Below are 16852 nucleotides of genomic sequence, written 5' to 3'. Positions count from 1 at the left end.
AGGTTATTTCGATTTCAACTGAAACAGCAAATTAATTTTTATCTTCAGAGGAAAAGAAATCACTACCAAGCAGCCAAAATCCTTTTCATTCTATTTTGGTCTTGTTGATCATAGAACATGAAATAGTAATGGGTGAACCTCTCAAATTGCATTTCATGCTAATAAAAAAGAAAAGTGAACTACCTTTATATATCAAAAGGAACATCCCATCAGTATAATCTATTCCTAAGAAATTTTTTTCCTTATAATTAGGGAAACTATTCTGACAAGAGGTAAAAAGGGGAGGAGAAAAACAAATTCTGGCAGCAGTGTCTCCACTCTCTATTCTTCCTCCCTATCTGAAGATAAATAACCATCTGGATCATTGTACTGCCTTTGTGACAGGTGGTACTCAGTTATGTTTCTCATTTGATTGGAAAGTGGTAATGGCTCTTTAACAGCTCTTTCTTTGCTGATATAGTCTGCCTAAAATTATTTGACTCTAAGTTAATTCATTTGAAATATGATCCAAAAAGGTTCAGTGCTGATTGGGATATATTCCTCAATTGCAACATAATCTCTTTCTTCCTACTGGCATCAGAACTAGAAAAAAGTATTCTCATAATTGTCTCACTAATATAACTTCTCACATCATTCAGCCAAAAAAAGTAATGCCAATGAAATACGTCTGTGTCCACAGCCTAATCCTTCAACTCCTGTGATGGAGTGAGACAATCTGTGTTGGTAAAGAGCACCAAGTATTTGCTACTTCCTTAATTTTCCCCAAAATGTATCCTCTACCAAAGGTCATGAATTTTATGGTATTCTGATTCTGAGCTGGGCCTTTAATTCCTGCTATAAAGTCAACGTTAGAGAATACTATTTTAAAATCTAAAATAAAATTAAGTGGTGTTAAAGACTCTTAAAATAATACATAAAATTAAACAATACATTAGTTTGCTAATTATTAAGACAGTCACCCTTTCTAGGCTTATTTTTCAAGTGAAAGAAATTCCTCAGACATATCATCCATTTAATCCTACTTTGTAAATAAAATATGTTGAATCAGGCCCTGATTAGTCACTGACCTAAATAATCCTTCAGAAAGATTAAGCAACCTCAATTTAAAACCTGCAAGGGAGGGATAATATACTGTTTCTTGTGCAGTTATTTTAACAGCAAACTGTAACTTCACACGTATCTTACGGATAGTAAGACAACATTTATCTAGATTGAGCTTCAAGTCTTTGGGTCTTGCAACATGTCTTATTTCTAGACCCAGAAGTCCTCTACCATCAGGAATGTTTTCTTTATATAGGTGGGTACTGTGTTAATACTTCTCTTCCCTTATAGTGCTTCTAATTCTTCTCTGCAAGAGAAGACTTTGCACCATTATTACGGCTCGTCTAAAGTATTCCAATTCACGTGGGAACACCACAGTATTCTAAAACTTGGCTTAACAATGTAGCGACAGAAAGCCAGACTATATGCCTCTGACCTCTGGATCATCCCCTGTTTTCCACATCATGAAACATGATTGTTCCCTTAAGCATTGCACCACGAGGAGAGTTCCTAACCAGGGTATCTACAGGGTCAGATGATGTTTATTGGGAGAGATGGATGAGTCTGGCTGTGGTTTTATTGGTTTGCAATATTTGAAATTTGCAAATACATACTGAAGTAAATATTATGAAGTGCATGTACCTACTTTCATCTTTTAAATCCTAATCATATTCTTTGTCTGTCACTTGCCTTAGACTATAATCACTTCAGCAGGGGGTGCATCAGCCTCTATAACAGACCACACTGATCACATGGCCTGCAACTGAGCAAAAGGCACAAAACTTCAGACAGAAGCTTTACCATAGGTATTCATGTCACTATAAAAATAACTCTGCTTTGAGATGTGTACAATTTATGAATAGTAATATTTTGCACATGTACCTAAGACACCGAAGCTATCTGTGTTAATCCCAGAAACAGAAGCACTAAGCTGTGAAAACAAGAGGAATCTGCACGCAAGCCCCTGGGTCCTTGTAGCAATGCAGAGTTTGCATTGTGCCACGCCTGAGATGTTTTATTTCAACAGGGAATTGACACAGATATTTGGCTTTGTCTCACTCAGGTAGGAAGTTAAGTTTACATATGAAAGGAATACCAGAACAGGATTTAGTTAAAGTGGTGTCATAGTCATCAGCACTTCAGTAAATCTCACAGATGGAGTCTTCTCACCCTTTCTAGCACATACACCTATAGGATGATTTGCTTCCTTTATCTTAACATAGTCCCAGGCCAGGGTCTCCACTATTTGCTCCAATACCAGATTAGCATGGAGTTAACAATAAGATTCACACCAAAGGCACAGTTTACAGCTTCTGCACATAAAGTATACTCTAGTTTTCTACACAGTTTCAGCAAAAAAGGTACCCAAATTAACTCTTGTTCTTGAGATCTAATTCTCAGAAATTCATCAGACATTCGAAGTTAAGCTTTCTTAGTTACAAAACTGCATATAAAAACTGCTTACATATTTTAAAGTGTGCCTACAGTAGAAATGTTTAAAATCTACCTAATTCAGTCATTTATATGTCTCTGATACCCTCTTCACCTTCATAATTCAAAAATTAAAAGGTTGCCAGCAGATTTTATCAGCAGTGTGAACAATTTCACACAATATTCAAAACTAGACAACGAGAAGACTAGGATTAGTGCAAATTTATCAGAAAAATATTCCTTTAATAAAGAAAAACCTTTAAAAGATGGTTTATTTGCAACCATGATTTTGTATTTGGAGTAAAACCTCAAATTCATTTCCAAACTTCAGAAACAAGAAAACAAAGGAAGAAAATATTTCTGTAAAATAGACTTATGTTGATGTAACCCAGACAAGCCTAAAATATCAAACGATGAAGTTTTGAATATGGTAATTCTGCTATCGACTTTTGTGGCTCACCTCAGAACTTACAAATTTTAACTTTATAAAATTTATAAGTTTGTAATGATTACATATTTCCTGTCACATTTAAAAAATACAGTATGATATGCTTTGGTACAGAAAACAAGTAAAACCTTTGCAATACTTATAACCAACAAAATTCACATTTAATCAAAGGGCTGCTGTAGCCTGGTCATGTATCAAGGAAGGTACTTTTTCACTCAGGTGTAGAAGATGAGACTGAAACTCAGGAAACTTTTGTTTTATTCCTGATTATGCCACTGATGAGCTTAGAACCTCATGTACTAATATGGTATTTCCCCAAATCATTAAATAACTTCCTCATATATTCCCCCATCAGATATTGTACAGTCCCCACTGGAGAGACAGAAATGCTGTACCCATTTTCCTCATTACAACTTGGGTAAGATGCATTTTCCCGACTTCTGGGGTTTTCAACCATGTGTTGAAGTGCAGGCAACTGAGGGCCTTGTTTGCAACACCACTTAGGCTAAATCAACTACTTCTGGCAGAAAAAGCACCTACCTCCTCCTCAAGTTTTCAGAATACAAAGTTGATTCAACAGAGGTCAAATCTTAAAAGAGAAAAAGAGAGAGAAAAAAATCCACAAAAATAGTTTCTTAATTACAATTTTGAAAATAAACCTACAAAAGTTACAAATATTTCAACAAAAGTCCCTCTCTAGATTGCAAATAACACTGAAGTTTCTCAGTAAGTCAAACCAGTGCTACAGGTAATTTATGGAGTTGGCAATCTAGCTCTCTCTCTACCCATCACCTTTGTTTGGAACCCAATCCTAGAATCATGGAGTTCACTTAGCAGGTAAGACTAGTTTCTCTTCCTCTGGGAGAGTCTCTGAAATATCAAATAAAAGTGAATGAACAATAACTCTTACTGTATTTTCTGATCACATATTCCTTACAGTCTAAGCAGCCTTCTTGCTATACACAAGATTTTTTTAACATGTTAGAAATTATATCACAGAACAAGTGTTCATTGTAAACATGTTTTAGTACTTTCATACTTTGCAGCTCTCTACTACATTTTCACCAAAACTATATCCACATGTAATACATTACTGACAAAGATGACAGTGTTGGCTATAAAAATGTCTCTTGTTTCAAAATATCACCTTTGTCAGTTTTGCTGCTCTAACCACTACATACAGGAAAAACATTTACTGTGTTAATACTGACCTACTAGGGAAATAGAAATACAAGTCTTTTTTATTTTTCCACATGCTACATTTCCAGAAAAACAATCTTACCTGAAATCCAGAAACGAGGATCTTGCACTGTCTTGCGCTGGCTTGCACTTTCACAAGACCAGCAGCTGGCATAAACTGGCAGAGCTCCAATAGAGTCAAACAGGGTTTATGAGATGAAAGTGCATTCCTTACTGAAGTAGCCAATTCAAATCAAAAATAGATACTTGAAAAAGAACTATTTGAAAAGAAATAACCATTCATTTAAAGAGAAATACTTTACAGTTGAGCTTTTAAATTCTGCAAAGAGAACAAATTCATCCATGTTCTCCAATAGGAGAGTAATTAGGGCACAGAAAGTGAAATCTTCATTGAATTACTGGCCTCACTGAAGTCAGCTATAACAATTCCTTGATTTTGTAAGAATTTCACCTGATTAGGAAAACACTTTTGGCCCAAATGCTAGTGAGCAGTGGTTCTGTACCTAACTGCAGACAGCTGTAAGTGGTGCTCATCTTCAGTTAGTCAATTTTGGGACTGATTCTGTGTAATGCTTCAAGTATTTAACACTGATGATCCACATGATGGAACAGAAAAAGCCCTCCTGACACCCAGATGGGGCAAGCAGTTGATACACCAGGCAGCCATTCATGACAATCTCAACAAACTGGAGGAGTGGGCTGACAGAAACCTTGTGAAGTTCAGCAAGAAGTGCAGAGTCCTCTACCTGACATGAATTAGCAAGATCACAGCCAGCAGGTACAGGAATGTGATTATTCCCCTTGGCACTCACAAAGCCACATATGAAATAACATGGGTCTGGGTTTGGGCCCCCAGTACACAGAGAAAGATCAACAAACTGGAGTCTGTTCAACTTTTACACTTACAGCATTGACAGCCTAAATTTCCATGAGCAATCTTGACTCATTTATATTTTACAGAGAGAAAAAGGCATTTCTCAAACTGTAATTCACATCACCCTGAGGTAAACATTTAAGGTGAATCAAGATCTGGGACTACTTGTTCCTCTCCAATGACTTCAAGAGGATTTCATACAAATTTCTCAGATACAAATAGCCCCATTTGACTCATCTAACACTGTCATCACCAAGGTGTCTTGCATTACACCTGAAAAAAGAGAGATTATTTACAAGGTAAATAGCAGCATAATGTCTGAACTCCACTTGTTATCCAGTTTTGAACAAAGGTAAACATAGCAACCACAGAGCTGATCTCAAAATTTATGCTTGGGATAAGAAGCAAATATTAAGCTCAAATACAATTGTACTTTTCTCCTTGAGATGAAAAAACATATTCAAATTCCAGTTACAAAGAAAAAACTAAGGAGTGCAAACGTAACAATATTCAGGAATTATTTTTGTAACATTAATTACATAGATAAAATTATTTGCATGAACTCTTACCGTGGCAGCAGAGAACTCTTATTAGAGTTCTGAAAAATCTTATCTGCATGTCTATTGATTTCTAAGACAGTGAATGTAGGGTTTCTGTATCTCATCTATTTATAGGGTCTTTAAGACCATTAAGAGATTTTTTTAAAAAAGACGCACAAGCCATTTAGTGCATGTAATCTCTTTACCATTTCTGCAAATTCCATGTTGTTTGTAGATTTGTAATTGTGAGGACACAGCTGCAAATCCTCTCCCTAGCCATTGCAGCAATGCGCTGGGTACTAGTGCTCTAATCTGAGGAATCATTGCCTGTTCTTAAAAATCATGTCCAACGCATTGGCACAGGTAAAACATGTTACCACCTGCCAGCAGGACCAGAAGTTGCCAAAGCTTCCAGAATTCCTCTATTACTCCCACTGCACACATGAAAACACATTAGAGTGAAAGTGTGAGGTTATCAGGATCACCTGAAGCATCAAACGTAAATATCACACTGACTGAACTGCACTGCTGAAAACGTGCCTGGAGGCACTGCTGCATAATTTGACCTTGGTATCAGGTTGCATGTCTTGAAAACAGGGAAGGACTGATTAAAACTTTGACCAAAACTATGTCATCAACATCTCAGACTGTGGGACACTAATATCTGAACCAGCTAAAGGAACAAAGACAGTTTATAATCTCCCACAGTTCCCACTCTGACATATCCATATCAAAACAAGACCATTGTATCATCTCTCCCCAAGTGTCCTGGTTCATATGAAAAGGAAACTGTCATGGGGAAGCTGTAGTGCACCGCAGGAAAGGGACACCAAGAGCACAGGACTTGTCCCAGGTATCTCAAGAAGCACTCAAAACAGAGATGGTAAAGTGCATAGAGGCCAAGATTCGTCTCAGAACAAATTGTTCTGCCCTACCCCAAGAACCAACAGTCGTGAGGATAATCCTGCAGGTCTCAGCTACAGGATAGTCACATCTCAAATGTCTGGTATCATACCTGGATCACTTCTGTAAAACCTGCATTTTGCTTACAGTTTGCTGCCTTTTGCTATATCTAGTGAAAAGACTACAAGTTCAGCAGTAGAACCATTTTTACCTACCACACAGAGGTGCTTTCTGTCCATGCAGACTTCAGTTTCTTTCACATCCTCAGACCAAGCTACAGCTACACAAGTGGGATATGTTAAGTAACTCAAATCATATTCAGAGTTGGCAGAAAGTTAATCAGTTTGAGGGAAGAGTACTTTTTTTGCATGCCAATGCTCCTAGCATTGGAGATAACATGAAAAAATATAGTAAAATATAAATTATTTCATAGAATGTAGCTACATTTCTATCACTGCCGCACACACAATCACATCCGAGCCATGGCTGAATTACTAAGCTATGATAATGCTGGCAGTGGAACTGCAGTACAACCAAGCACACTGCATGTTTAATAGCCATCCTTCTCTGGAGGAATTAGTAGCATTAGAACTCTAACTTCCATTTGCCTGATAACTACTATGACAACCTAACAGATGTACAATATGCTGAGCATAAATAAAGAGCAACTCCCTGTAAGATCTTCCAGGATGCTTTCTGTTTTGAGATCATTCAAAAGGAGAAAACAAAATGAAGATCACACCAATTTATTTCCATATGATTCTGCAGGTCATCTTCAAAAACTTCAAACATTACTGAAAGGGGTTTTAACAAATTCAACATGGAAACTTTGACATTTCTCCCAATAAGAAAAATTATAAGGATGTGACAATATGTGATTAATATTGTACTAAATACTAAATTTTGATAAAAATATTTAAGCAGATTTTCTAATAAATAAAATGAAAAAAGCTTGTATGTCAAAGGTAAATCTAGCCCAAGATACCCTTGTGAGTACAACTGTCACAGGTTCCACCATTTCTTTTAGTTCACACACAAACCCTTAGGTGTGAGGAGTACATTTTCACTTTAGCTGATTGCTGCTGTTTGTCCAAATCACAAGGCTACCATCAATCAGAAAAGAATATAATTTAATGCCTAGAGGTAGTAAGAAACAATTTAATGGAAGACATTTTTCTTTTCCTTGTGAAATGTCTGTAATAAATTGCCCGCTCTGGGCAAAACTATTCACGAATGACAATGTATCACCAGGCTTGCTTCAATATAAGAAAACCTTTCACACTGTGGAATAGTAAATACCTGTTTGGGGATATTAAATAAGATTGTCTAACTACTAATGAGTTTGCTGTCAGGAAAGAAAGAATCCAGTATCTAAATTTTGTCTGTAGAAAGAGCATGAAGAACCTCCAAGACACAAGGGATACAGCCACCATCTATGGTCATGTAACACAATCGTGATTGCATCACAAGTACAGCTTGTATGGATTTGCAAAATGTATTTTGCACAGATTTTGGTAACTGTGCAAAGCCACAAGCCTTAGAGCAAAGAGCCTTAGAGACATGTCAAAAGGCAATTCCACATTTGTCTGAAAATCCATATACTGGTGATCTATCTGAAATATGCGAGCTACAAGAATATGTTGGTTGTGTAACCACAGATGGAGGCCTGACGAGTTCAGAACACTTGACAAAGAGGTCCTTGCAGTAACTCTCATCTGCCATGGATACAGTCAAGATTATTTTAATAGCTATTTAAATATATAGAGAGAGAGACATGCAGTTTTCTCTTTCATCCCTGCAAAATGCAACAAAAACATACAATCTTTGCAGTGTACAAATGCAAGGCATCAAATTATTAACTGTTATTCTTCCATGGCATTATTATGGGGTGCTTTCAACAGAAAACATTGGTCACTGGTTGTGCTTATGACATTTGCTAGTTAGTGGCCAGACACCATGAAGGACGTGGTCAATTTGCAGCAGGCCCATTCCTTACTGCTGAAGAAGGTGCAGAATTCTGAAGTCTCACCTTCCCATTACTCTAAGAAAGAGCCAGTGAAAAAGTAAATGCAAACCACAGAGTTGAAAGACCCTTCAGTAGATTGAAGATGATTTACTCTTCCCTGATAAAAATCAACCTAAGACACAGTAGCATTTTATGATTACAATTCCACCTCAAACTGTGCTTAGATGTGAAGTTTTTTTCCTTCTAAGTGTAGGTAGATCATCATGGAAACTGCTACATTTTCCAGATGATACCAGACCTTGTCCAGCTGGCTTAGTTTCTCTTAACTGGAAGAAGTTCTTACCTGCCTCAAAGTGGTGTGAAGATGCAAGGCAGCACAGCAGTGCACAGATGAAAGGTGGCAAAAAGTAATACATACCACTAACCACTCCCTCTCACACTTAAAATTCTTCTGTACCTAACAACCATCTGCCGGCTGTGAAAAGAAAATAGGTACTAGTCCAGTTAGTAATACACAGTCTGATTCGTGACTAAATAACTAGGGTATGCCACTTGTATACACAAATCAGTGACAGAAGTAAGTTTGATCAAGGAAGAAAAATAGTAAGATACTGATATTACCATGTATCCTGTCACTTTTCAGACAGGATTAATAGCCAAAGCCAATTCCACAGGAAACTCAGAAACTGATTTAGTGTACTAACATTAAATAAGTTTGAATGGTTGCAGTGTCATAGGGAAAGATGGAAAATAAGTAAGAAGAGGAACAGAAGCAATTTCTGTAGTTAGCTTCATTTGCCTCATGTTTGCTGCATCTAAGTCACGCCTTGAAACAGGACCACCACTTTATGCCTAAAATTGATGGCTTTCCCCAGAGTTTCGCTTTCAAGCACATGCTACAACTACACCTCCAGCATTTCGGGTCAGAGCTGGAAGTACAGTCTTACCCTCAGCACAGCGATTGAGAGCAATGTGCGAAATCTGGCCCTGATTTGAGTTCCAGTAAAAATTGTCAAACACAAAGTTCAGCTGTCTAAGGACAAGTCCCAGGTGTTTTGTTCAACTAAAGCGTGGATGATCTTGACCTCTCAAGAAAACTAAATGTAACATTCATATCACAGGCTAGTCACAAAAACAGAATTCCTACCAAAAAAATAGTACTTATTTTTTTTGATCACACTGTACCTATCGAGTAGGTAGGAGCTGGGTCTCAGATAACACTAAATTGTACAAAATTTCCCCAGAATCATGGAGTATTGCAAAATGTGAATTTTTAACCACAAATAATTTTTAGAAATGACATCATAGATGTTAAATTGGGCATTGGGCATTTCTCCACACTTTCTCTGAGCTAAAAGAACTGAGAAATTTTATTGAACTTCACATTGATGTAGAACTTATAGAAAAATTGATTGTTTTTAATATATTGAACCTGCTTGAAGTTATGAATTAAGGTCAACCAATTAAAAAATATAAAAAGTCAGTATCATGGTCAGAAAAATTCTTCAGCAGTTTCAGAATGATCCCTTTAGCAAAGCTTCAGATAAATTCCTCCTCAAAAATAACTGGAGAGGCAATATATCTAAGATAAATAATGCCTGTTACAGGTTTGCATCTATAAAAGCTCCCTTTTTAGCCGTACAAAAAAACCCTCTTATATGTTACCTAGTTATTTGCATCCTCCTGAGTTAAAGACCTATTTTGGAATACCTTGTGTTGCCAGTGACATGGGCTTTAGTGCCACTCAGTGTTCAAATGAGACAACTGCAGGAAGCTACTGTACCAGGGCACCCAGTAGCATGATATATGGTGGAATGATACTTTACTAATACGTAGAAAATAGCTGAGGTTTAGGAGAGAGACTGATGTTGATCCATCATTTGATCTCGTCTTCAACCTCAATACTTCTGTTTTGGAAAAGCATAAAAGCCACAGTGGGGTTTTCAGGGGAACTGGATGCTCAGCATGAAGTGCCACATGAACAGGTAAACTGTCGTGGCCATAAAAAGTAAAGAAATCATCAGCAGAGAGGAGGGGATAGTGAAAAAAGTTTTCAGGACATAGGAGAAGAGACCAAGAAAGTGAGAAGAGACTGAGAAAACAAGAAGAGACATTCAGCAAACACATGCAAGCAAGAGGACAAAGTGAACACAAATAGAACGGGACAATGAAGTGAGCTGTTAGGAGCTGTCAGGCAGGCTACCACTTCCTTGTGGCTTACCTGGGCAAAAACTCATCTTCACCAAAATACAAATCCTGAATTCAGCCTAAGGGATAAGAAGCAATCCCATATACTATATTATTTTATTCTGCCTCTTTCTCCTTCCTGGTTCACATTAATTATTTTTGTTACTTGGGGATGGGTCTTTTTTTTTTTTTTTTACCTAAAAATCCCCTCAGAGAATACACTTTTGAAACACCTTGCCAAAATAAAGGTTCTGCTATCAAGGTCCTTTCTAAGTGAAAAGCAAACAAACAAATTGCAGAGGACAATAATACATTATCAGTTCTATCAATGGTGATTTCCACAAAGAGAAATATCTTACAAGAACTTTCCATAACATAAATAGAAGTTATAATCAGACAAAGCAAGATATCCTCCCAGGACAATAAATATCAGAAAATCGAAACCATAAACATAAACTAAATTTGAGTAGGAGATGCTGCTTATTTTGAAGGAAAAACACTGTTTGTCCAAACAGAATAAGATGAAGCTAAGAAATGTACTGAGAATCAAGCAAGCCAAGATGATCATCAAATACCAGAAAAAAACCCCACATTTTGCACAGGGATGCTAACACTGTCCACAGTGGGACACTACCACACCAGGTCCTGCCAGCCTCACCTGGCCTACACAAACACTAATGCTGACAAGTGGTGAAACACCCAAGGGCTGTATTATGAAAACTATCATTTATAACATGCAAAGACAGCATTATCACACACAACAGCTAGTATGCGACATCACAATAAAGACAATTCCTTTAGCAGATTAAGCCCTCAAAAAATTACCAATCTCAGAAACACAGAAGACCACAGAGACTCCCTCGGCCGGCCTGAGGACAACACATGTCTAGCAGAGGAGATGGGTTGTTGCAGCATGGCATCACAAAAGGGTGCTGAAGGAACACAAACTGTTTGAGGCTTGTATTCTCTTTTCTGCTTGAATTTATGTAAAATCTCTAATGAATAGAAGTTAATTAGCTACATTTAAGACTGATATACAACTACAGCCATAGGGAATAAACAGGTTCACCAGCTGCTATATTACTTCAACTACACTGTAAATTGCTGCGTGCTATTAACATGCTCTCCTGGCTTCAATAAAGAAAATCTTATTGAAATCAGTAGCACACATTTCCCATTTCAGTGAGACATTGCAAAATTAAAATGATATGTAGTAAAAACAATATGTGTGAGCCACCTGCTTACTGTATGATAGAATAGATTGGCATAGAATGACAGCTGCTGCACAGCCAACATTTCAGATACTGTACTACCTTGCCAACTGGACTTAAATTCACACACGATTTCCTTGACTAGCACTGAATGAATTTTTGCTGCTATAAATATGCATTGGCAATTGTGATGAATCATCCTGGATACTAAGGGTCACTGTTAATTCAAATACATCAAGAACTGTATCCAGTGCAAAAAGCCACCAGAACAAATATTGATGAGTCCGGACTGTTTTGATGACGTACATGTAAAGAACATGTCTTGACCTGCAGTAAAGTGTTGCCAATAATGAAGATAACTCCTGCAGAGCTTGATGGATACTCATTGAGCATCCACAAAATGCTCAATGTTAAAAGAACTAATAATCAATCTTCACACTAGCCTGGAGTCCATGAGAGTTACCATGATCAAGACCTTACAGCCTTATTTAGTTCCCTAGAGCCAGATTCAGATAGCCTAAACTTCCTAAGTTCTTACACCTATCCTAGGGATATTCTACATCTGCATTTTGGTTTTAGCAGACTTGAGGCAGGTCTCAGCTTTACTCCAGAGCTGGGCTTTCTGAATCCGTTTTCAGGCTCATGTGGTTCCCAGCATTGCTCAGGCACAGGAGCTTAGTGAAAGGCAGGCTCCTTGATGTTGCTTCTAATTCCCATTGATTTCAATTAGAGCCATGTGTCTAATTATGTTTGCAGATCTGTTTTTGCTGGTTTTATATTAAGGGGATGCCTAGAAACAGTAAATGTTTCTTTTAATCTAACTTTCTATGCTGGCAGCTTATGTCTGAAGTCAGTGCTGACAGGAGTTCTAACAAGGAACCACTGCTTTAGATTTCCCTGATAATAAAATCTTCTTTGCATATATAATAATAAATACTCTGTGTTGGAATGAGAAATAATTTTATAAGGACAAATATGATTTGCAGGTCTTCAACAAGCAACAGTACTGTAGTGTTCATAAAAGGCCAGGTTTGGGGGGTAAAATCAGTAATCTATTTTAACCAATTCAAATGCCAATATCCCATCTGCTAAGTCTCTTTATTTTATATCAGTCTGCCATTTTCTCTTAGTGGTAGCATCAATAAACATTGTTGGTAATCATCTGCTTGTGCTCTAATGTGGCATATTCAGTTTCATTGAACAAAGCCAGGCTGAAGATCCCTGAAGGAAAACAAAAGTGAGTTGTTTAGTTGTGATTCAGACCCACATCTCTGATTTAAGAATGACTCAAGTGGCATCATCACCAAACCTGAACACAAATAGTTTTTATCATATACAAAGCTAAATGCTAATAGCAGCTATGTTTTATTTATTCCAAAGAATTTTTCAATTACATGGGTTTTTTTCCTCATTTTGCCAAGTGCAGTGGAACATTTCAAAAAAGCCATCAATCTGAGGAGTTCGCTAAAAACAGTATTTGTATCTGACGATGTGTAACAGGATTCCAGCTGGAGAACAACACTTTGATTTAAGAACGGGTTTGTTTTGCTTTCTCTACTTTCAGATAGATTTGGAATGCACAGAGATGAAAGGCTGGATAAGTAAGCCTAGATTCAGGCTTCTCTTAGCCAGTATTTGGCATAAAATTCCCAAGTACATCTAGCTCATTCACGGTCTGCAGCCAGAGATAACCTAAAACACTATTACAAAGGCAGGTTTTGCTTCTCTGGCATTGTAAAATTACAGTTACAATAATGTAAGTAATCACAGTCATTCATGGGTAAAATGGGTCTGATAATCGGTGGTGAAGGGAATTACAACAGGCCACTTACTCTGAGAAACTTGGAGATGATATGCCCGGGCTTCCAGAGTAACTTCAAAGCCTCACAGTTTTTGAGTTTCCATCAGGATTCTTGGGTTTCTAACAGGAACAAGTCAACAAGAAGCTTGTGTCCTTCAGCCTTAAGAGGCTTATCAGTAAGACAGGGAAGATCTAAAACTGTCCAGTTATGAGATCAACTTGACACACAGGTTAGCATAAAGGTGAAAGCTGGAATACCAGCCTAGAAAGGAATCCTAGGGGAACCGGCTAAGTTTCTTGACATTTCTTGCTTCTTCCAACAAACTACTTTCCAAAAAATCTGCATTCTCTGATACGAAAATGTTCCATTACAGATTACTGTCAGGACAGGCAGCTTGTCTCATGGGTCACCAGTCCCTGAACAACCTGGAGGTGCACTACAGACAGAGATGGAGGACACAGAACTCAGCACCACTGAGGACCAGGACTGCCAGGGCAGCTGGAGTAGGGCTATAAACCTACCTGCTCACAGGGAGTCAGTTAGGCTAGTTCTGCCATCAAGATAGACCCTGTAAAAGATAAGATTCTCATTCCTATCAGCTAATATTGTACCCTGCCCTGGCATTGTAATGGAAACGGTTGTGCTTTCTGAAGACATCATCTTTGACATGAGACATAAAACCACACATGTTTGTCATTTCTATATTTAACATGCCGATGTTGAGTTTGGGAGGAAACAGTAGCTTCTGCTAACACAGATCAGAAATGTCTTTTTGGAGGTGGCATGTAAAACCATATCCTCAGAAAAGATGTTTAGCTATTAGTGAAAATTCTGATGTTACCATGGCTCTCCCAAGTGACTAGAACCCACTTTTCAAGGGAAAGACCACAAAAGTACAAATATACTAAGTTTACAGATTATATTCTTGTACATTTTTATGGTCATCGATGATAAAAAAAATCTATGACCTCACCAGAGAAGTGTTGATAAGGTATTAAAATCACCTAAGCAATCAAAAAATATAAACATAAAAATAAATATAATTTATTCTTCAAATAATACTATTTACTATAACATTTATGTTGTGAATGATGCTTATATGTTAAGCATCTAGTTGTCTAAGATGCTTAGACTTCTATGCACACAAAGATCAAAAAATACCAACTACTGGAAAAAACGGAAATTTACTTGTAATTTTGTGATTAAAACGTTCAAATATTGTTCATAATATGTAATTAATTCTGTAGGCATGGCTTGATCAAATACAACATAACAGATTATTTGGAGAACAGGCACTGGCAAACCTGCTGCAGTCCCAGCTGGCCTTCTGCCTGAGCTATACACTTTTTGTGCAAGAAATAAATTCTGCTTTAAAATGTTAGATGGGTCTGAGATTACTATTTGGCAGTGTCACCTACATTGATGTCCACACACAATGACACAGCTGTAGGAAACACAGGAGCAGGAAGGGTCAGCTGTGGCAGCAATCCCCACTGTAGGGACTGCTACCATCCAGGGAGGCTCCAGGAGCCACCAGAGGGAATGGCAATTTGTGCCAGGAAAACAGCAGTAACACTTTCTCCCCATCCCCTCCCTGGTGAAATGAATAGACCATTAGAAGCCAGAAGAGAAATCTATATTAAGATACTGCTAATGTTCTAACAAAGCAACACAAACAAGTTACACCTCTAACAACTCACCTTCTTCCTACTCTAGGTATTTATAGCAATATCTAGAATTTTACTGATATACCACAGTCTATTAATTGTGCTCTTCCCCCTGCCACTCCCCCCCCAAAAAGCAGGATAAACAAGGGACAAAGTGAAATTTTTAAAATAGAATTTCCTCACCTCGGTTTATTTAAGTTAGATATTTAGGACTGAGCTTATCAAGCCAACTGGTGGGCATCCTGCACATGGCATAGCACCTAACACCGTCTCCCTGCATGTGCTGAATCATGGCGACTGATTTTACAAGAGCCGGTGATAGATTCAAATATCAGAGAACAGAAACAAACCTTTCATTATGACAGTCTCTTAAATAGAAAGTTGTTAATAAACTAAGTAAAAAACCAATTGACTGATTATTAAATGACCTTAGAATTAAATTTGCTGTTACTATACTTGAGCTAGAACAGCACAAGTAAATATCTCTAAAAGAAAAAGCAAAGTCTTCTATGACAGAAACCAATTTGATATGGAAATGGGTCAACAGTTGCTTAAGATGTAGCACAGTTTTGATTTGATCTGCTATATTTGGACTCTGTAAGAGGCGCTTCCAGTAACATCGGTATTGCTTATACATGAGACTTTTGCATAATCACTGTATGAAGCATTAGAATTCTTCAAACCGAGAATGATTTTCAAAGCGACTATACATATCTATGTTAATAATGTGGGTACAACAGTGTTTGCTGAAGAAAAAGAACAACTGTTTTCTAAAACAATTAGGATTCATAATATATTGCTTGGCAGACTATTGTTCAAAAGCCCACACAGTCCTTACTGAAAAGAAGCCCAAATGCAGCTATGGGCATCAAGTTATGCTTAATGCTGAGCTCAGAATACACACTGGTCAAACAAGGAGAAATGTAAAAATAGTTGAGCATACATTTGTTTTACAAATTAAATCCTGTATTTGTTTTGTATTGCTACTTTTCAGACATGATCACAGTTTGAGGGAAGCAACCGGATTCCATTTTAAGATTTTTCTTTCAAGGATATTCTATAACAATTTTTACTTCCACATACCTCAGCTGTTAGCTTTCCAGTCCACCTTGTAATTTCTATGGAGTCTCTAGTAATCTTCGTATCACCACAGACATTAATCTAATTTCACTCCTGAAAACTACAAAAGATCATTTCACCATGCTTACCACCATGTTAGGGAACTTCCCCTGCCCTTCTTTCTTCTTGCTTGGCCTCCATCACACATGCTACAGATACAATCGTGTTGGTTCTTCTTTACCTTTGCATTCTGTTGTCTGACCTTGGGAAGAAGCACACACATATGTAATATCTTCCTTTAAATGTGTAATAGTAATGAATATAAGCATTCACATTCTGAAAGCCGAGTACAGGCATTAAAGATCATTTATTGACTGCTGGTAGCCCTCACAGCAGAGAGCCATGATTAGCTGCTGGGCACGAGCAACCTTAAAAACTGAAAATTATAGTGGCCATTTTCAACTAACCTTTGTGTGCTGTTTTACATTGAAAAAGGACACATTCAGATAATATTATCATAAGAC

General features: G+C 37.4%; 1 protein-coding gene across 1 annotated transcript in view; it reads right to left on the bottom strand.

Annotated features, from left to right (window-relative positions):
- SLC4A10 (solute carrier family 4 member 10) overlaps positions 1-16565 on the bottom strand; it is a 173494-nt gene extending 156929 nt beyond the window's left edge. The window contains exon 1 of the mRNA XM_051787655.1: positions 16478-16565. Coding sequence (XP_051643615.1) covers positions 16478-16483 — 6 coding nt within the window. The 5' untranslated portion in view covers positions 16484-16565. The remainder of the gene's footprint in view (positions 1-16477) is intronic.
- Positions 16566-16852: the final 287 nt, after the last annotated feature.

The sequence above is a fragment of the Manacus candei genome, unplaced genomic scaffold (assembly GCF_025592945.1).
Source record: "Manacus candei isolate 608988 ecotype Guabito, Panama unplaced genomic scaffold, ASM2559294v1 h1tg000023l, whole genome shotgun sequence".
Taxonomy (NCBI): Eukaryota; Metazoa; Chordata; class Aves; order Passeriformes; family Pipridae; genus Manacus; species Manacus candei.
The sequence above is the reverse complement of the archived record's forward strand: the minus strand, read 5'-3'. Positions and strand labels throughout refer to the sequence as shown.